This window comes from Physeter macrocephalus, chromosome 1 (genome assembly GCF_002837175.3).
Source record: "Physeter macrocephalus isolate SW-GA chromosome 1, ASM283717v5, whole genome shotgun sequence".
In the NCBI taxonomy this organism is placed as follows: domain Eukaryota; kingdom Metazoa; phylum Chordata; class Mammalia; order Artiodactyla; family Physeteridae; genus Physeter; species Physeter macrocephalus.
This window is the reverse complement of record NC_041214.2, coordinates 29,241,874-29,262,757: the sequence shown is the minus strand read 5'-3', so window position 1 is coordinate 29,262,757 and position 20,884 is coordinate 29,241,874. Positions and strand designations below refer to the sequence as shown.

At 46.7% G+C, this 20,884-nt stretch overlaps 1 protein-coding gene across 1 annotated transcript in view; it reads left to right on the top strand.

The window, feature by feature from the left end:
* Positions 1–3,882: 3,882 nt before the first annotated feature.
* The window catches only part of RBP2 (retinol binding protein 2), a 23,803-nt gene continuing 6,801 nt past the window's right edge, over positions 3,883–20,884 (top strand). The window contains exons 1-2 of the mRNA XM_007113371.2: positions 3,883–4,033; positions 18,473–18,651. Coding sequence (XP_007113433.1) covers positions 3,961–4,033; positions 18,473–18,651 — 252 coding nt within the window. The 5' untranslated portion in view covers positions 3,883–3,960. The remainder of the gene's footprint in view (positions 4,034–18,472; positions 18,652–20,884) is intronic.

The following is a 20,884-nucleotide window of genomic DNA, read 5'->3' as shown; positions in this document are numbered from 1 at the left end:
TGCGCTTCCTGGACTTGATTGGCTATTTCCTTTCCCATGTTAGGGAAGGTTTCAACTATAATCTCCTTAGATTTTTTCTCAGTCCCTTTCTTTTTCTCTTCTTCTTCTGGGACCCCTATAATTCAAATATTGGTACATTTAATGTTGTCCCAGAGGTCTCTGAGACTGTCCTCAATTCTTTGCATTCTTTGTTCTTTATTCTGCTTTGTGGTAGTTATTTCCATTATTTTGTCTTCCAGGTCACTTATCTGTCCTTCTGCCTCTATTATTCTGCTATTGATTCCTTCTAGAGAATTTTTAATTTCATTTATTGTGTTTTTTGATAGTTTTGTTAATATGTGTCTTGGCGTGTTTTTCTTTGGATTTATCCTGTATGGGACTCTCTGCGCTTCCTGGACTTGATTGACTATTTCCTTTCCCATGTTAGGGAAGTTTTCAACTATAATCTCCTTAAATTTTTTCTCAGTCCCTTTCTTTTTCTCTTCTTCTTCTGGGACCCCTATAATTCAAATATTGGTACATTTAATGTTGTCCCAGAGGTCTCTGAGACTGTCCTCAATTCTTTGCATTCTTTGTTCTTTATTCTGCTTTGTGGTAGTTATTTCCATTATTTTGTCTTCCAGGTCACTTATCTGTCCTTCTGCCTCTATTATTCTGCTATTGTTTCCTTCTAGAGAATTTTTAATTTCATTTATTGTGTTGTTCATCATTTAAACCTCTATTTCTTATAAACATCTAGTCAATCAACAATTATAGCCTCCTTAACACATGTTTACTTCATGTCAATCAGCTAACTTCTCATGTGGGCATAATGAGGGATTTTAGTTTAGGTTGAAACTAAATATTTTTACATAAACAATCATGAATGAATACATGAATAAGAACAATTTTATTCATTTTTATTAAGTAAAATTTACATACAATAAAAAGGAAGAGATATCAATTGTAGAGTTTGAGTTTTGGCAATTTTCTTACAACCACCATCTCAACTGTAGAACATTTCCATCTTACCTCCCCAAGAAATATTCCTTGTGCCCTTTCCTATTTCACCTTCTCTTCCCATACCCATCAATCCAGTGGCCTATTTTATTATCACTACAGATGAGATTTGTTTTTTTCTAGACTTTCATATAAATGGAAACATGCAGTATGTGATTTTTTGTGTCAAGTTTCTGTCCCTCAGCATAATGTCTGAGATTCATCCATGTTGTTATATATATCAGGAGATTGTTTCTTTTACTGTTGAGCAGTATTCCATTGTGTGAATATACCACAATTTGTTTTTTTATTAACTTGTCAATGGATGTTTGGATTATTTCCAGTTTGGGCTATAATATGTGAAACTATTGTAGTTTTTAATACCCTCATATTTTAATGAAGTTGGCTGGGTTAATAACTCTTATTCAAAAGTATTTCCCCTTATGCCTCTAAGATATAGTTCCATTACTGTCTTCCATCAGAGTTGTTGAGACGTCTGATATCATTTTTATTATTGTATTGTTTCTCTATAGGTAATCTATATGTTTGTTTTTGTCTTCTCTGTAAGATTTTAGAATTTTATTTGTATTTTGATGTTCTGAATTTCCACCAGTGTGTTCTGTGGTATCTACATCCTGGGTAATTTCCTTAGCTTTATCTTCCAATTTGCTAATTCTCTCTTCAGCTGTGTTTAATCAGCTGTTTAACTCCTCTATTACCTTTTTACTTTTAATGACTATATTTTTAAATTTCTGCTACTCTCTGGTTATTTGTAATCTATCTTTTAAAAAAATCATTTTATCCTTTTTTATGTTTTTAAGTGCTTTTAAATTTCTTTAATTTTAACATACTTATTTTATAGTTTATATCTGACTATTTTTATTATCTGAAGCTCTTGGAAGTCTAATTGGACTATATGTTTCTGCTGGTGCTTGCTTTTTGGTGGATTATTTTCATGTGTGTTTTGAAATTTTGGATTATGGGCTCACATTTGGCATGGCTTTATCACAGAGAATTCTGGTTGGTCTAGGTTGAAGGTGTGTCCCTCCAGACAGCTTTTACATTTACTTCTTTCCAGCAGCCTACAAGTGTTGTAAGCTCAAGACTGCATTTATTTTAATATATTTACTACCAGGCAGCATAAATTCAAACCCCAAACCAGAGTCAGAACAGGGAAGAGCTTTTTTTTTTAACTCACATAGAACCCAGGCCAAATAAACTTTCTTGTTGTCTCTAGGTAGATTTTGGCTATTTCACACTCTCACTGAGGGACCAGTCCATCAAGTATTTTGGCTTTATGCAAGCAACTCAGTTTCAACTTCCTGCCTTACACAGGGTAAATAACCCCCACCCCACCCCCATGCCCATTAAAACACAAGTCCCTGGCTTTTTGCAACTGGCAAACCCATTCTTGTCCCCAGTCTCCCCCCGCTACGTGGCCAGCTTATTTTTACTTTCTTGCAAGGGAGGCCTACAGGGAACTCAGGTAGGAATCGGAATCTGAGCCTGGAGGGGAATACCTAGCTCCCAGGTGGCTGAGTGTTCAGCCTACAGCAGATTCTGGCTGGACCTCAAAGGATGAAGCCCAAGGCTCCCTATCTGTCCACTTCTGATGCCTTCAGTCATTTTCCATTTGTAGTGAAGTTGTTCTTTACTCCCCTCTTCCCTTCATCCTACATTCGCCTTTTGACAACAGCTGGGCCAATTTTTGCTGTGTGTCTTTCTGACTCCAGTATATTTACTGAAAAATAAATGTGTCATTTTATACCTCTCAAACCACACACAGCAGAACCATTTACTTAGATTTCATAGCACAAGGATATATACATTAGAGCTTCAAAGTGTCAAGGTTAAAACTGGAGACTCATGGTTTATCCATCTCAGCCCACACCTCCATTCTTCAGAGTGTAGGAGCCCCTGCTCAAGCCCCAATTCTCAGAACCATGTGTCAGAGCAGCAAGCCAACCTATTTTCTGACCCCCTGGGATAGCCAGTTTGAAGAACAGTCCTGAACCAAGAGTTCTTGTCCAAATGCCAGCCATGCGAGTCACCTTAGTCTGGTGATCTTCGGCTTCTTCCTGGGGTCTAAAGCAGAGTCCCACTACCATGCTGCCCTCCATCTGGCCTCCCTCTGGGTCCTGCTTGCTTTTAGTAGATTCATGCTCTGAGAAAATGCTTTTCTTGAGTAACCCCACTGTGAAGATGCTCTCAGGGTACCTTGCTGGGAAACAAGTGAGAATCAGGTTCTCAAGTCAAACCCCAACCCAAGCTGCCCTTTCCAAGCTGAACTTAGCCCACTGTCTTAACAAAGCTCTTTTCCTTAGAAAGAACTTTGGAGCCAGACAGGCCTGAGTTTGAATCCCAGTTCGGCCACTGTCCAGTAGTTATTAGGCATGTGATTTAACCTCCTTGAGACTTTCTCATCTGTAAAATGGAGATGGTTAAACATAGCTCAGAGCTCTTGTAAGAAAACAAGATGAAGGGTGTCTCCTGCCCAGCACAAAGTAGAGTAGAGGCCCACAGGTGTGAGTTCCCATCTTCTTGACTTTACCAGCCAGGCCAGAAGTTCTGGCTGCACAGCTGAGAGACTCTAGGTTTGAAGCCTGGGATCTGATGGCCTGTTGTGCATGTTGGGTGGGTACTGGGTGTTTGCTGGACAGAGTACTCTGCATGGGGCCAGGGGCTCTGTGGGAGCCCAGCCAGCCAAAAATGAGCTGTTCCAGGCCTTGTGTATGTTGGAGGTCACAAGGACACCCATGCCTGGCCACGTCAGGTTTTGAGCATAGGTTGCTCATGGTCCTGCTGAACTTTGCAAAGGAAAGGAAAGTTCCTTTGGGCTGTGCTTGTGACCTTTGAGCGTGTTATCTTCAAAGCCATAAACCTGGTCCACTGGATTATAAAAGTAGCTCATTCTAACACGTTCGCCCTGTAGCCTGCTCTTTGCCATCCAGCACACACCCACGGTAACCAAAGGCCACCACCATGACAAGGGACCAGAATGGAACCTGGGAGATGGAGAGTAATGACAACTTTGAAGGCTACATGAAGGCTCTGGGTAAGGGGGGATGCCAGAGGTGGGAAAGGGGGAGGAGGTGGGAAAGGGCGAGGGAGGGCAACTTTGGAAGGACTGTGGTCTGGTCCTCCTGGCAGTGCCACGGTGGAGTTCCCCAGACCTGTGTGCAAGCCTCACTCCTCACTCCTTACCAGCTGTGTAATATCAGGCAAGTCATACTCATTCTCTGAGGCTCAGATTCCTCAACGGCAAGTTGGGAACAATAATAAATGAGGTTATGTCTAGAATTTCCTTGGCGTACAGAAAAGATTCACTGAATGGAGGAGGCACATACACACACACACACACACACACACATGCACACACACATGCTCACACACATGCATATGTGAGGAAGGCCAGACTTGAGAGGAAAATGCAGTAGCTTCCCTGCCTTGTGATTGCCATCTCTTAGATAACCAGTTGGATCTGATATTACGCACAAATGACCCCTGCATTGCTCTTTCATTAGTCTTATAGTGGAGAAGCAGAAAAAGAGTAGATAACAAATCTCTCAGCCTAGAGAAAATCAGGCTAGGAAAGGCTTTCATCATATACATCAAACATCTCACTACTCACCTGACTTCTGAACTAGGCTCCAAGCCAGGGGCTCCATCACCATGTGTCCTGAGTTGACTCTCCTGTGGGATCTCTTGTGGGGCTGGCAGAAAACACACAAAACCGGAGCAAGTGGGCCCACAGAGGGGAGCTCACTTTTGGGGGCAGATATTATAGGCCAGGCCCCGGCAAGGAGCATTGGCTGCCTGTCCTTATTTCTGCAATGACCTCCTGATCACCTTTTCTAGCTTTAGATCTCTCCGCATAGGGAGTTCCCAGCTGGAACTTCCCTACGTGAAGCATGAGAAAAAATGGCTGTGGGTGCAGTCTGAGGCCCAATAATTTGGATGTGATGATGGGAAGTCTCATCAAGAATGGGAATTGTGGGTTTTTCTGTGCAATTCACTTCTAGCTTGATGACACTTCCACCGTGTCAACAAACAAGGAGAGCTCATGTGACATGTTTTGCAATTTACAGAGACTGGAAATTTCTTCATGTACTTTAGACATGTTTACAACACTGGATAGCTTTTTTTCCCCCTCCTGGCTACAGAATGTTACCAATATACTTGGGAGAGGAGGGAGGAGACAAAAATCCCCCTATCAGAACCCTAACCCTGTCGCCCCTGCTTTTAGTACCCTGAGTGAGACTAGAAACGGAATCCTGCTTCCATATGTGAGTAAATGGGCTGGAAATGAGCTCAGAACTAGAATTCTGAACAAGATCATAAAGAAGAGGAAACCAAACCAGTGGGCCAGCTGAGGCTTTCTCTCTGACCTTGACCAATTTTTTAACCTTTCCGAACCAGTCTCCTCATCCACCAGACAGAGAAATAACACCAGCCTTGTTTCTCCAGATGATGTTGGTTTTTGTTTTGAATGATTGGAAGTACTTTAACAAGAGCTATTTGGTGGTTTCAAGCTTTCAGCAGTAAGCTGAACAAGCCCAACTCAGGGAATATAATAAGAAAGCAATTTTGAGTCCTTTGTTGCTTATTCTTAAATTATATAAAGTCCTATGGTGACTTTAGGTACAAAATCGAGTCTCAGTTTAGTTTTCGGCTGTACAGGGTGGGCCCCTGGAGCCCCTCTTTCTAGTCTTAAGGTGAGAGGCAAGCACTCCTGTCACCATCCCCTATTCCCTCTGGGGGATGCCGGGATGCAGGGCACCCTGTCAGCTCTGACCAAAAAATCCTCTTCCTAAAAGCAGCCTTCCTCTGGACTCTTTCACACCCACTTACACTCTCCTTGTCGGGGAGGGGTGCATGGGTCTTGAATGTGATGTTTGGATGTCTCTGTCCAGGAGGTTTTGGAGGTAGTGGCCTTTCCAGTTCTCCTTGGTATCGGACACCTCTTATCTCTTAGAGCTACAGTCATGACTTCCAATTCAACATCTTAGCTACATTGATTTCACTTTAATGAGCAAACGGGTTGACCTCTTTGTACGAGTCTCTGCAGTGGAGAGGGGTTGGCTCCCACTTTCCTGATGGAGATTAACACCATAGGGGGTGGTACTAGCTAAACCCAGAATGTGGATGTGCTTGGTGCCTCGGTTTACCCAGCTGCTGATGGCCTACAGTATCCCAGGAGCTTGCCCCAGCTTGAATCCATGAGGCTCTGTGCAGAAACGACTCAGCCAGAGTCACCTTCCCACCGTGGAGATGGGACAGCTGACCCTTCTCACCTGCCCCTGGGGACACAAGTGGGGCAGACAGGCACTGGCAGTGACTGGAGACAGGTCTCAAGGGCTCAGCCAGAAGCAGCCGGGTGGGGCTGCCTCCCACAATTGAATCTGCTGAAAGCAACCCAGAAGAGACTTCCCAGGTGGCCCAGTGGTTAAGACTCCACGCTTCCAATACAGGGTACGTGGGTTCAATCCCTGGTCAGGGAACTATGCCATGTGGTGTGGCCAAAAAAAAAAAAAACCAAAACGCAACCCAGCAGATCTGTACAATTTCCTGCACATCCACCCCACAAGACAGGGGTTGCTTTCCCAACACTGACAAGTCAGAGAAGCTTGCCTTCTTGCCCTTTTGAGCACGAGGCCCTTTGCATTTGGGAAAAACATGTGGAGATCCTCCCAGATCCCCAGATATGGAAGTATCACTAAGTATAACTCCATTCCCTGCCAAAGAGCTGTCTCTTTCTTAGATGTTAATCCCTAGCACCAGGGAGTCGGCTTTCTCTGTGGGCCTGGTGGCTGGTTCCCTAGGAAGGAGATACCCCTGTCAAGAGGTGGGTCTGGGGACAAACTCTCTTTGTTCCCAGTTGGTGACTCACTTCACCCCCAGCCTCCCCACATGACCTGGCTGCCAGCCTCAGCAATGACACGTCAGGGCAACCTTTGGGTTTGCTGCAAATTTTCCAAGTCATTCGCTGTTCAGAGAATGGGTGACAAGGGTCAATGGTACCTCCTCTCCTGCCTTCTTAGACCTCATGTTTCCTGAGGCCCTAGACTCTTTCTTGACAGTGAGGAGAGCAGTTGGTGAACTCCTCTACTCTGAGGAATCTGTCATGCCCTGAGTTCCTCCTTCAGCTTGGATTGGGGGGTCAGGGAGTGGAGGAGTGGTCTTCAATCTAAAGGGCAGACCTCTTAAAGTGAGGTCCCCGTGCTGTGAAAGAATGCTGGGGGAGAGTCCATTCACTCTGCCCTGGAGTGAGACCAGCACTGCACGTACATGGGGAATCATTCAGCTTCTTTACCAAAGCTTGAGACGTCGCCCATGGAAGCCAGGGACGGTGCCATCTGCAGCAGGCCCGGGCCCAGCCTCTGTTCTCAAGGAGCTCAAACTGGTGCAGGCAGTCAAGCTATAGCCGTGTACAAATTGCATTCCTGTTCTCTATTACAGTGTGATAAATCACCCCCAAAATGTGGTGGCTTGATTTTATTATACAGTGATTATATCATTGTCTCCCATAGTTATGGGAGCTGACCAGGTTCACATAGGGGTTTCTTGCTAGAAGGCTCTCATTCCATTGCAGTAGGACAGTGGCTGGGGCCAGAGCCATCTCAAAGGCTTCTGGCTCCTGTGCCTGGCAGTTGGTGCTGGCCAGCTGCTGAGACCTCAGAAGGGGCTGTGGATATCTACACGTGGTGACCCATGTGGCCTGCATTTCCTCAAAGCACTCTGGTTGTGTCTAAAGAGACAGCAGGCAGCAGCTGAATGACCTTTTATAACCCAGACTCACAAGTCACACAACATCACTTCCACTGTATTCTATTAGTTGAAGCAGTCATGAGCCCACCCACATTCAAGGGGAAGGTACATAGACCCCGCCTCTCAAAATGTCAAAATCGTATGTAAGAACAGCCTATAGGATGAGAGGTGGTGGTGTTGCAGCCATTAAAGAAAGTATAGTCTGCCACAGATGGGACAGTAGGTGATTCTGTCCCTTGGGCCTGAAGGGGCTATAGTGACAATAGAACAATGGTGACCGGAAGTGTGTGTTCTGTATGGTGATGGATGGTAACTAGACTTGTGGTGGTGATCCCTCTGCAGTCTATACGGATGTTGAATTATGATGCTGTATACCTGAAATGTACATAATTTTTTAAAACAGTGTGTGTGGCGGTGAGGGTGGAGGGAGCTACAATAGATGGATCATTGAAGGTTTCCTGAGTACTCCTGGTACTCCTGAGTACTTCTGGGTGGTAATTTCCTGAGTACTCGAAGGAAGGAGAGGAGTGCTCCACACAAGGATAGAGTCAGGCCTGGACCTTGAGCATGTGCCAAGGTCAGGCTGATGAGGATGTGGGTGGCCAAAGGAAGCAGAAGCCATATTACCAGGGGGTGAAGTGCAAGGGCGGCTGCAGGGGTAAGAAGAGTCAGAAAGGTACCAGGGCGGGATCTTGAAGCGCTGTGACACCGTGTGTGATCTTCACCCAAGGACATCAGGTAAGGAGAGGGTCCTGGGAAGAACTGTGTACAGAGGAGAGAAGGGCCATGAGTACCCTGACAGCCAGGGCGTGAATAGATCAGCAGAGACAGTCAGAGAACTGAAGGAGGAAGTGGTTGCAGTCGTCCTGGGAAGATGTGAGAGCGGCGCCAAGGAGGGTGTCCAAGGGGTTGTCCATAGCAGGAAACTGACTAGATTTGGTAACTAAGTGGAGAAGAAGCCGGGGGTGAGTCTAAGAAATAAAACCTCACCATGTAACTTTAATCAGGAAGACAGGAATGTATAATGGAAGGCATCTGTTCTAAAAGTACTCAGGGACTTCCCTGGTGGTCCAGTGGTTAAGAATCCGCCTGCCAATGCAGGGGACACGGGTTTGATCCCTGTTCCAGGAAGATCCCACATGCCGAGGGGCAACTAAGCCCGTGCGCCACAACTACTGAGCCCGTGCGCCACAACTACTGAAGCCCGCGCGCCTAGAGCCCGTGCTCTGCAACAAGAGAAGCCACCGCAATGAGAAACCCGTGCACCACAACGAAGAGCTGCCCCCGCTCGCCTCAACTAGAGAAAGCCCAAGCGCAGCAATGAAGACCCAGCGCAGCCAAAAATAAATAATAAATAAAAATAAAAGTACTCAGTTAACGTTAAGCTTAGACATATTTTAGGAAATCTTTGCTCAATAAATTGTAACCATTAGGAAAAATCCAGTTCTCTTAATTCACAAAAGAAGGTGAGGATCATCTTCTATGAAGAGCATCTTTTCATTGAAATCAACATGTACAGATTTCAAAGAGCAGTGGCTACTGCAAAAAGTCCTAGTGGGTCTCTGGAAAATTCTACCAGGAAAGCGGTAGCCTTAGAGGCTGAAGTCAAGCAGCTGCCACCTGAGTGGTCTTTGCCAGGAAATCTTTCCTGATTACCCACAATGTTCAAAAGCCTGTCCTGGCTGTAAAGAGCCAAAGTTTAACAGCAGAGGTGAGCACATGCCCAAAACATTCTCATGCCGTGATAAGCATCGTGCTAGCATGAGCTTTCTATACATTATGTCATTTAATTAATTCAGTTTCAACAAATGCCTTGAGCACCTATGACATGCCAGGAAGAGCTCTAGGCATTGGTGAAGCGGTGGTAAATGAGGCAACAAGTTCCCTGCCCTTGTGGAGTGGGCACGCTAGTGGGAGAGAGAGAGGGTAATAGTTTAAGACTATCTCGGTAGTGGTAAGTGCTTTAAAGAAAATAAAAAGGAATTCTTGGGTGGAGAGTGATGGGTGGTCAGGGAAGGTTGTCTGAGGAGGTGACATTGGAGCCGAGGCTGGAGTGCTGAGAAGTGTTGTTCCGGGCACAGGGCACAGCAAAGGCTGGTGTGCTGGGCGTGTGGTGAGCCCAGGGGTAGGTCAGGCCTTATGATGGGCAGACTTAATCCATCTTATTCATATTCTATAAGGTTCGTTATGACTACAGCGTGAAGGATGAATCACAGGAGGGCAAGACTAGAAACACGGAGGCCCATTAAGGAAGCTTCTCTGTTGTTCAGGCAAGAAATGACGATGGTTGGTTTAGGGCGTGCCCAGGGCTGGAGAAGAGAGGACAGATTCAGTGTATATTTTGATGGTAAAGCTGACAGGGCTTGCAGATAAAAATGAAGCGAGAGGAAATGGAAGAAATGAAGACGGCCCCCAGGCTTAGGCCTGAATAGCTGGGAAGGCTGCGACCCTATCAGCTGACATGGGGAAGACATGGCGGGGAGTGAGTTTGGACAGGGGTGCCGGGCAGGGGTGAATGCATTAAGAATTCTGATTTACATCTTTTGATTACAGATGCCCATTGCACATCCAAGTGGAGTATTGAAATTGGCATGTTGATATAAGATCTAGAGCTTAGGGTAGAGTCAGGGATAAAGCCAAAGGAATGCCTGCCATTTTAAGGAGTGAGGAATCTGGAGGTCAGGGAAGTGGAGGAACTTTCCTGGGATCACTTGTGGCTGGAAATCGGTGTTGCTCAGAGAGGAGCCTGGTCTGCCTGCTTCTAACCTCCAAGCACTTGTTATAGCTCGGTTCCAGGTGCAGATGCTAAGTGTGGGGTTAGGGGAGGGGGAGCTTCGTGCTGAGCAAAGTTCATCAGGATGGGGACCTCCGAAGCAGGCAGGCAGGACCCTCAGATACATTGCAAGAGTCACTCGGAGTCCCTGGGTAAAAATGAATGAATGAATACCTGAATGAATGAATGAATGTCTGATGACCCAACGAGGAGTTAATTTCACGGCATTTGGATTCCTGCCAGTGTTCACAAGTCCATAAAGTTAGACACTGGCCAAGGACTTGACTTGTGTGGCATCTGGTTGGACTTTCAAACGGGGACAGTGCTGTAGGTGGGAAAAGCCCCGGTGAAGATAAGTTTGGTTCCTTGCTATGGGTCTCCCCTGGCGTGTAGTGGCAGCTCCTCCTCCCCGACCCCCATCCCAATGGTGCAGACTAGATTATGGGGGGGAGAGGTGAAAAGTACAAGGGGAGCAGGGAGGCACCCCAGGGTCTCCAGCCTGCCTCCGCTGGCTAGGGAAGGGTTTGAATGCATTTGGAGGTGTCCCTGAGGGTAAGAGAGAAGGAGGCAGGAAGGGGCAAGGACAGTTCCTCTTTCCGTGGATTATCTGGAGGAGGAAATGGCATGGAAAGACGGAGAAGATTGCTCTTCCACTCTGCTTCTCACAATGCCTGAGTGCTGAGGATTTGTGAATTAAGGAGTTCAGGTTCGAAGCCCGTGGAAGCTACACTTGGAATGGGTTTCAGATTTCATATGATGAAAACGTGTACATCGCTGCTCTTTAATTTACAAATCGCATCTGCCCTTTTAGCCTACAACTTTAGCTTTTTCCACAAGCATATTACAAAGCATTTTAATGTTGAGTAGCATGCTCATATTTCAACTTTATGGCCTGCATTGTTCAAAATGCAGTTATGAAAAGTATGCTTTAATAAAGCCACTTCAGTGTTTTTTTTTTTCTTCTGCAGCAGCTATAAGCCATATATATTATTCAGAAATAGCTTGCCTTTGGACGTTTTCCTCTGAGATAGAAATTCATTTCACCTGGCTATAAATCAGGCTCAGAGATACCTTTAATCCAGAAAAGCAGATGAAACATATTTGATAACCCTGGGTTCAAACACCACACCAGGAAAATAATATTCCCTGCAAAGTACAAAGAGTAAGTGTTTTTGTAACCTGTGTGTGTATGCCTGTGTATTCCACAGCTGCAGTTAAACGTTTCCTTTTGATTAGAAATAGCACAAAGCCACCAACAGAATGTTTGGCTCCCTTCCCTGGGTGGAGCAGAGGTGACATGATTAACTAGCCTGCGCACACGGTGAAGGGTAGCCAGGAGGCCAAGCCATTTTTCAACCCAGAGAAGAAGCAATGTTTGATTCAATTTGCATAGAGTCCCTAGTAAGATTCCCCGGCTCTGGTCGGAAAGACTGACTGGGGGTGGTGTTTCCAGGACAAACCTCTTCTCTTGGCAGTAGACATTTTTAGCTGTGATCTACCTCTCTGGGCAACCAGGGACAAGCAGTAATTTCCATTTGGGGAGCATTAAACAGAATGTGTTTTAGTTGTGAACGATAAACAGAACGTGTTTGTAGGCAAACTGTCAGGAGTGCTGTCCTAGCTGGGCAACTCTGAACCAGCCGCTTAAATTCTCCGTGCTTTGATTTCCACATCTGTGGAGTGAAAATAGACTTGCTCTCTGAAGACCACTTAAATTTAGACTTCTAAATTTCTCTGTATTTCCCAATTCTTCCTTAGTACAGTTGACCCTTGAACAACAGCGGGGGCGGAGGCAGCAGTGGTGTGTTAGGGGCCCTGCTCTCCATGAAGTCAAAACTCTGCGTGTAACTTATGGTTGGCCCTCCGTATATATGCAGTTCCCCCATATCCGTGGTTCTGCATCTGTGGATTTAACCAACCGCCGATGGTGTAGTTCTGTAATTACTATTGAAAAAACTCCACATGTTAAGTGGACCCATGCAGTTCAAACCCGTGTCTTTCAAGGGTCAATTGCAGTTTTGCCTGGTGCCCTCCCCTCCGTTTCATCTGGTTAACACATGACCTGTGGTTTTCTTTCCTCAACTCCTAACTGTGGCTCCAGCATGGTTTAGCACAGCCTAAACTCCTCCTCACTCAGCACAGAGGGCTAGAGCAGGAACTAAAGTCGTTTCTACCCTTTGGTCAACCTATGGAATGAGGAAACCAGTCCATGAAAAAAAAGGTTTGGCCAGGCTGGATTAAACGCCCATGTGACAGGCCAGGGCTACGTGAGGGAGGGAGCGGGTAGATCAGCCACCATTCTGACTGTTTCTTCAGAGTCCAGGACACTTGGGCTGCATGGAGTGGCAGACGGTTGTGGAGATACATAAACATGACCTGAATATTTCACTCTGGACTGAATGCCGATCTGACCAATGTTTGACCAGAGTGGAAAAGGCCAAGGAGTGGAGGCCAATGTGCATCAAATACCCACCAGCTCCTCAGCACTGTGTAAAGCATTTTTGCCATCATTTTAACTGAATCCTTACATAAATAACCCTATGAGATAAGCTTTCTTTTCCCCAGTTTACTGTGAGAAACTGAGACTCAGAAAGGGAAGGTGACTTCTCTGAGGTCACAAAGCTGGGAGATCAGAGACAGGATTTATGCCTGGATCTGACCCTCACTCTTTTATGCCAGAAGTTCTAAACTTTGGCATGCACAGAATCGCTTGGAAGGCTTGTAAAAACAAGAGGGGCCCAACCACCTGTAGGTCTAGGGTGGATCCCAGAAATTACATTTCTAAGAGGGTCCCACGTGCTGTGGATGCTGCCAGCCCAGGGGCCTCACTTTGAGAACCACCGTCCTAGACCACGGTGCCCACGTTAACCAAACCATACGTATCTCTTGAGCTCCTACTGTGTGCCCAGGCCTGGGCCTGGTTCTATGGGGACACGGGAGCAAAGAGACAACATCATCCTTGTCCTCACAGAGCTGAGACTTTGGAGAAAAAAATAATAAACTCCACGAAAAAGAGGAAAATGCCAGGTAGTACGTCCTGCGGGTTAAACCCTGGGCCTGGAAAGCAGGTAAGGAAGGAGGCAAGAAAGAACAGAACATGCTGGGGCTGGGAGGAGAGGGGCACGGATTCAGGGACCAGATGTGCAGGGAGTACCTGGAAAAATGCAGAGGGCTCCGAGGAAACCAGCTTATGAGATCAGGGAGTTGATTATGATGGTGCCAGCAGCTACCACTCATGGGGCCATTACCACAAGCCACCAGCCACTGGGCAGATCTCTTCACAAGCACCATCAAATTTCAACCTCAAAATAGCCCGATGCAATTAGTAATAACTCTACTTACAGCTACTGCTCTCTGCTGCTTCCAGATCTGGACCCTAGTGTCCTGCAATGGAGCTGAAGTTAGATGTCACCTGGCTCTTTAGGCTGTGTTTCTGGGGCAGAAGGAGAGAAACATGAACTGGAGTGTAACACGTTAGCCCCTGCCTAGCGCAAGCACGTGTTTTTACCGACTAGAATGCAGAAAACATTCTTTTGCGGCTTTTAGCAGTTTTAAGGAAGGATCCATTTTGAAGTCAGATATAGTTGACCACTTGGTCCTGTCTAGTCTTCTCCTTTCCAAACAGGCCAGCAGTTGCCTTAAAGGGAGAAAAATTAAACAAGGGATATTACCATAATTGCAGGGACCAGGTGACAGAGATAAATGCCTCAGAAAGGGTTTTGTCAACCCTTCCTGTATTACGTTCTGTGGAACCCTGGCCAGCTGGAGATCCCACCACAGAGGGTTCTACAGCCACCTAAGATTGGGAAAGGCTGCCTCTTCTGTCCTGCTCTTAGAGTTACGAAGCATTTTTCCCAGATTAAAGTCTCTGTGAAATTCTTCAGTGTAGAAAGCAGCCAGCCTGTCTTGGGTTTAATGGCTCATTTCTCAAACTTAGCTGATCATGAGCTCCCCTTTAAAAAAATTTTTTGACCACCAGTCTTTTATAGGCTGAGTCCAAGGCAAATACAGTGGGGCACCCTGGGCTCTATGAATGCTGGCCTAGATGCCTAGGAGGGTTCACAGCAGCAGAGAGAGCATTTATCTACCCCCATGCCCTGGGGCCTGCAGGCTGTGTGGCTTGGACATGCCCCGGTACAATTTCATGTGCCACAAAGCTGAAGCTATCAGAGAATGTCCAGCGTTGGAACGTGGTTGCTCCAGCTCCGAATTCTCGTAGAGCCCTAAGCCTAGAAAACAATTACTGTCTGGTAGGGGCAGTGTACATGAGCCCTGGGGAACATAAGCTGCCCCAAACAGGGAGGGCTCATCCAGCTGGATCCAGAAGCCCCTGTGGCTCCAGGGGAAACGTAGAGTCAGAAGTTACTGGTATCTTGGGCAGCCACTGGAAGTGCACAAACTGGGGTGGTCTGACGTGATGGGAAGGGTCAGCCCAGAGCTTGTGGAGCACAGTGCTGGCCCTGGAGCCAGGCCATCCCGGGTTCAACTACCACCTCTATTGCTTCCTCACTATATGATCGAGGGCAAGTGACACAGCCTCTCTGAGCCAGGTTCTTCACTGATATAATGGAGAATAATATAGTACTTATCTCGTGGGTTTCTTGGGAGAATGAAGTGAGTGAAGCTTCCCAAGGGAGGTTCCACTATGGGACAGCATTCCTGGTTGGTTCCAAGGCATGTCTTAACTATCACCCCAAATACTACCAAAGGTCCACACAGCATGGCCCCCAGAGTCACCTTACCTAAAACTTAGCTCCTAAGTTCCCCCATAAAATTCTTTACTTCTCTGCTTCTACCTTGGTTACCTAAACTCAGAACCTCTGTTTTCACCTCCCAACTTGATCTTCCACACATCCTTCCAATAATCGAACCCTTGTGATTGCTTTCCAACTGTGTAATCTTAGACAAGTCACTTAACCTCTCTGGGCCTCCACGTCATCACCTATGCCATGAGGGATTTTGGCGAGCAAAAGGACCTCAGTCCTTGTTTTCTTTGAGGAAAGAATTCAACGAAGAGACCAAGATTGTAAAGCGGGCACAGAGTTTATTAGAAGCACAGTACGTGTGGGAGAGCACACAAAGAAGCCGTTTATTTAGGGCAGAAGCAAAAGTTACACGCTCGAAGGAGAAGAGTGGGGCGTCCCTGGGAGTGAGGGGCATGCGGTAGGGGCAGCTTAGGTTGTTAACATGGGGTTAATCTTCTGGGGCTTAGATGAGGGTGACTCCCCTTTTCCTCCCCTATGATTGTGTCATCGGCAGTTCCTTATTTGGACTTCCACCAGGCACCATTTTGAATCCTTCCCGTGAGCACCTAAGCAAGGCCCACAGGGGTGGGGATGGGGTCAAAATGGCAATGCTAATGATATAATAATGATATTACAATACGGCCAGGGTTACTAGAGGGCGACTTGAGACCCCCTCTGTGCATGTGTCGGGCTGAGAAGTCCTCTTGAAGGCAAGAGTGAAGAGGCTGCCAGTGGGCTCCTTTGTCTTTCATCCAGTCATCAGCAACCTGTGTGTTTTTATTGTGCAGCCTCCATGGTTTTCATGGGCAGAGTTTCTTGCTCAGATGCTACAAAGTTTCTGTTTTGGATGCCATTCCTCCATGTGTCCGTGGCCTGGTTAAGTGCAAAACAAGGAGGTGGCTTTGCCTTCTCCCTAATACCTATGCATGAGGAGGCTGTGCTTGGGCCCAGCCTTGACTTTTCCTACCTCAGGAGGAGTAGGTGCTTAAACAGTAGCTTTCAAATTTCTTAAACCATTGAACTCTTTCTCCAAACAGCCCCCTGAGAGGAAATCCAAGGTTTAAAACCACCCAGAGATTCAGGGTCTGAGATGAGGCCCAGAACTCTGTAGTTTTTACATCTTCCCAAGTGATCCTGATGGGTAGCCATCGGTGAATTCTTAGATGGGACAAGTTCTCAACCAATAGTAGTGAACAATAGTTGAGCAAAGCACTGGCATTCATACACCAGCTCAGGCCAACTTGAACCTATTTCTCTTTTCAACTTAGGATACAGGTATATAATCCTTTTACAGGGTTGCCTGTTATTACTTGAAATTATTCCCTTATGATAAAAGCTGACTCTATACAATTTAGAATCCAAAAGCCCAGCCAAGGTCCTTCCTGGATTCTGCTGTGGTCCAAGCATCCAGCTTGGACCTCTATCTTCTTGGTCCTTTAGGAGAAGGAAAGTGATAATGACCAAAGAGGGATTCAGGAAGAAATGTGTCAGAAGGGAAATGGGGAAAGAGGGTGAGGGAAGTAATGCTTGGCTACCAGGGAAAGACAGCAGAAGAGGTGAGGATGCGACCATCGGAGATGTTCATTCTCTGAATTGAAAGCAGCTCCATGAACTGTTGGTAACTACTGGTCTCACTCATGGGCACCCTAGTATTTATCACCCACCAGATAGCACACAGTGTGAAGTTTAATCACCTACTACCATAGAGATGAGGCTGGAATTCTCAGAGAAACAGCACTCAGTGAATCTGAACTGTTCTTACTCTTTTTTTTTTTCTTTTTTTTTGTGGTATGCGGGCCTCCCTCTGTTGTGGCCTCTCCCGTTGCGGAGCACAGGCTCCGGACGCGCAGGCTCAGCGGCCATGGCTCACGGGCCCAGCCGCTCCGCGGCATGTGGGATCTTCCCAGACCGGGGCGCGAACCCGGTTCCCCTGCATCGGCAGGCGGACGCGCAACCACTGCGCCACCAGGGAAGCCCATGTTCTTACTCTTGAAGTCTTTATTACCTTGGGTTATGAGCAAATCAATCTCAGTGTTTTTTGAAATCTTCCAGGTAAACTTTCTTAAAAAAAAATTAAAGATTTATATTGGCATCCGAAGATATCTGGAGAATTCACAGGCATAAAAGAGGTCAAAGGTCAAATATGATATGGCTAGAGACAAAAAGCTTAATGATGTTTGTAGCAACAGTAGAAATTTAGCAGTTCCAGTATTATCCTGTTTCTACATCATTTCTATAGTACAGTGACGTTTTGGCTTGGGTGACATTTTATGCACAATCAGAGGTTAACAGGAGGTGGGCTCAGCACTTAGCTTCTTACCGTAAAATGTAAAGCTTAGGAAATGAAACACTCTATTGAAGGGCATGCTCCCTTTTACTTACAAATGGTCTCTAAGAAATGAATAAGATTTTCTTTAAAATATCAAGGCAAAAAAAAGACGTAAGTGGAGTAGATGCAGCAAAACCTTGACAATTGTTGAATCTGCGTAATGGGTGTGCCAGTTTCCTTGTACTCTCCCCTCTACTTTGGTTTGTTTGAAATCTTTCATAATAAAAATATAAACAATTATTCATCTTTTCCTTAAAAACAACAAAAGAAATCTCTGAGCAAGTGTTTACTAAGTGTCTGAAATATGCCTAAGCTGTGCTGGGGCCATGACTGAGGCAGAACATCCCCCAGATCTGCTGTAAAAATGGAAGTTTGTAGGTATTCTTCCCTTCAGTGGGCATGAACAAAAGATCCATCTTTACCCAGGATCTAGACTGGTTATTTTTAAACAGTCTTTTTCCTTTTAAACCATGAAGTCTTCTGTTCAGCAAACTCTTAGGAGGAAACCAATATGTCAGATAGATAGAAGGGAGCTGCTGTGAGGGCAGGGGCGTGTGCGTGTGTATATGTAGGCGTGTGCGTGTGTATAGGTGTATGTGTGCATGGGTGTGCACACACTCACACTGGGGCGTTGCAGCTCAGGGGTGCTACCTCCCCTCCCATCAGGGCTCCCGAGGAGATGCCCAGGGACCCTGGGTTTCCCGACAGTTGACTGAGATGCCCAGACTGGCCGTGTGCAAGACAGCTCTCATTTCCCCCTTGAGCAAAGAATGTGGCCGGCCTGAGATCTGCGTCTCTGGTCCTGAGTGTTTGGCCTTGTTAAAGAAATGAATGTCTGGCTGAGCACATCATAACCTCCACAACTTCCTTTGCCAACAGATATTGATTTTGCCACCCGCAAGATCGCCATCCATCTGATTCAGACGAAGATCATTGAGCAAGACGGTGATGAGTTCAAGACGAAAACCAACAGCACGTTCCGAAACTATAACTTGGATTTCACCGTCGGGGTGGAGTTTGACGAGTACACAAAGGGCCTGGACAACCGGAATGTTAAGGTACTGACCAGAGTGGAGTTTTCATCCACACGGTCTTGGTGCAGGGGCTGGCTGTTTAGCTGCACAATGAAAAAATGACAGAAACAACCTGGGAGGCATCGGGAGAGGGGGACCAGAATGGACTTAATGATCCTGGCAACAAGCAAGTATTGAAAGTTTAGTGGGAGGAAGCAGGCTGGCTTCTGCATGAAGCTTATAAGCCAAGGAGGGATTAAAGGATGCTGACCTCTCCAGGATCCAGGGTAGGAGGCCAACTCGTACACTGACATGGGCCTGGCAGGCAAAGCGAAGGGGCCAGGTGGACTCATAGGGAAGGACGTTGAGGGTGCCAGCGGGATAGCATAGCTTCATCCTGGGAGCAGCTCCTCAGCAGCAGCCAAGCATTGCCATGGAGGACTGAGGCCTCATGCTGCTAGAATTTTTTTTCTCTTCAGGAGCTGTTGAGCATTCATATGTTCTTATATGAACTATCTCAATTTTAGATGATTCCAACTGATTTAATTTTTTTTTTTTTTTTTTAGAAAAGTGCAATGCAAATCACACCAAAAAATCAGTAGACTAGATGAAGTCAGGCTTTCTCCAATCCTAGAAACCCAGATAAATCTCTGGCAAGCTTATGGCTTCAGTCTCAGCCTCACCTTAACTCTCAGGACATAATCGAGGAAATCCTCCATGCATCAGAAGGCACACTTCTAGCCGCTTGCAGCTTTTGGATGTAGGGAGGCCCCTAAACTGAGCAGAGAACTCTGAGTGCAGAGTGGAGAGTTATCTCCAAGCCCGAGGACTGGAGTCTGCAGAATAGGCAGGGCCTCATCCGAGGGGCTCTCTGTGAAGAAGGTAGAGGTTGGTAGCAGCGGGGAGAAGCAGGGCAGTGGTGGGAAAGGCGGGGCCATCGGCAGGTCCGCTCTCCTCCTGCATCACCTGGTGGTATCACAGCCCAGTGACTGATTGTTGCAGTGTCCACATTCATGCTCAGTGTGAACATCTTTGGTTTTCCAAATCCAATTACACCTGGGCAGTCCCAACAACAGAAATGGGGGGAAATCCAATCTCAGCCGTATTTAAGGATTCCCGCACCCAAATCTTAGCATCATACAAGAACCCCGGGGACTGCACCGCCCAGCGCAAGCCCATGTGGCTTACACAGGAGTGGGCAGCTTGAGCCCTCATGGCACCCACTCCCTCTGTGCCAACGCAGCCACCAGGACCTCTGCCCTGGCTCCCAAGCTGAGGAGGGCCGGGCTGAGATTCCTGTGCCCAGGTACCCGTGCTCTCAAGCCCTGCGGAGGGCCACCCTCTCAGAGCACCACAGGGAAGCAGGGCCCTCCACCCTGCCCTTCCCCTTTCCCCATGAGCCCCACTCCCCCCAGAGCCCCACTCTTCTCTGGTGCTTCCAGGAGTTCCTTCCAAGTCGAAGTCTCAACTCTTCCCCCAAAGCTCTGGCTGCTCTCCCGGGGTGGGGAGGAAAAGCTGTCATCATCCTTTGGGGATGATTCTAAAGCCAAAAGAGCAGGACACATTTTATTTCTCAATCAAGTTGTCCTGCCACATGGATCATCTCAGCCAAAGAGTCAGGGTTGAATGACGTTTGGGCTCCTTGAAAAGAAAAGTGGGAAATGGAAAGCCCTTTGGAAATGCTTCCATCAAACCAGTCTTGGCAGGAGATGCTAAGCTCCCGAGCTCCGAGCTCCGGAACGGCCCCTTGTAGAATCCCGCCCCGAGGAGATGCTGGATCGGCAAGCTTTTTTGAACTGTGTGGCCGCGAGGCCAATTCATCAGACACCACAAAGGACAGGAAAATTTGTCTCAGAATTTTTGCATCGCTCTGCTGTTCTAACCTAATCAGTCCCAAATGATTCATTTCCCCCTTGCTTCTCAGTTTTGGGCATGGGCTATTGAAAAGCAGGCCTGTCCTCTCTGACTCATTTTTTATCACCTTTGATGGTGGAGAACTCACTCTTACTGAAATAAATCATGTCCTTTTGGCCCTTCCTGACCCTTAAAGGGTTCCATTTGTTAACACCCAGGCTTCCGCCTCTCTCTTCCACCCTCCGTCCTCTCTGAGTTCCAACCTCTCTCCAGGATCGGCTCTTAGCCCTGCAGAGAGAGATAATCCCCTTTTCTCACTTCTGGTGTCTGCTTTGCCTGCAGCAAAAAGCCAGGGCTAATAAACACGCACACACACACACACACACACACACACACACACACACACACACACACACACACACAC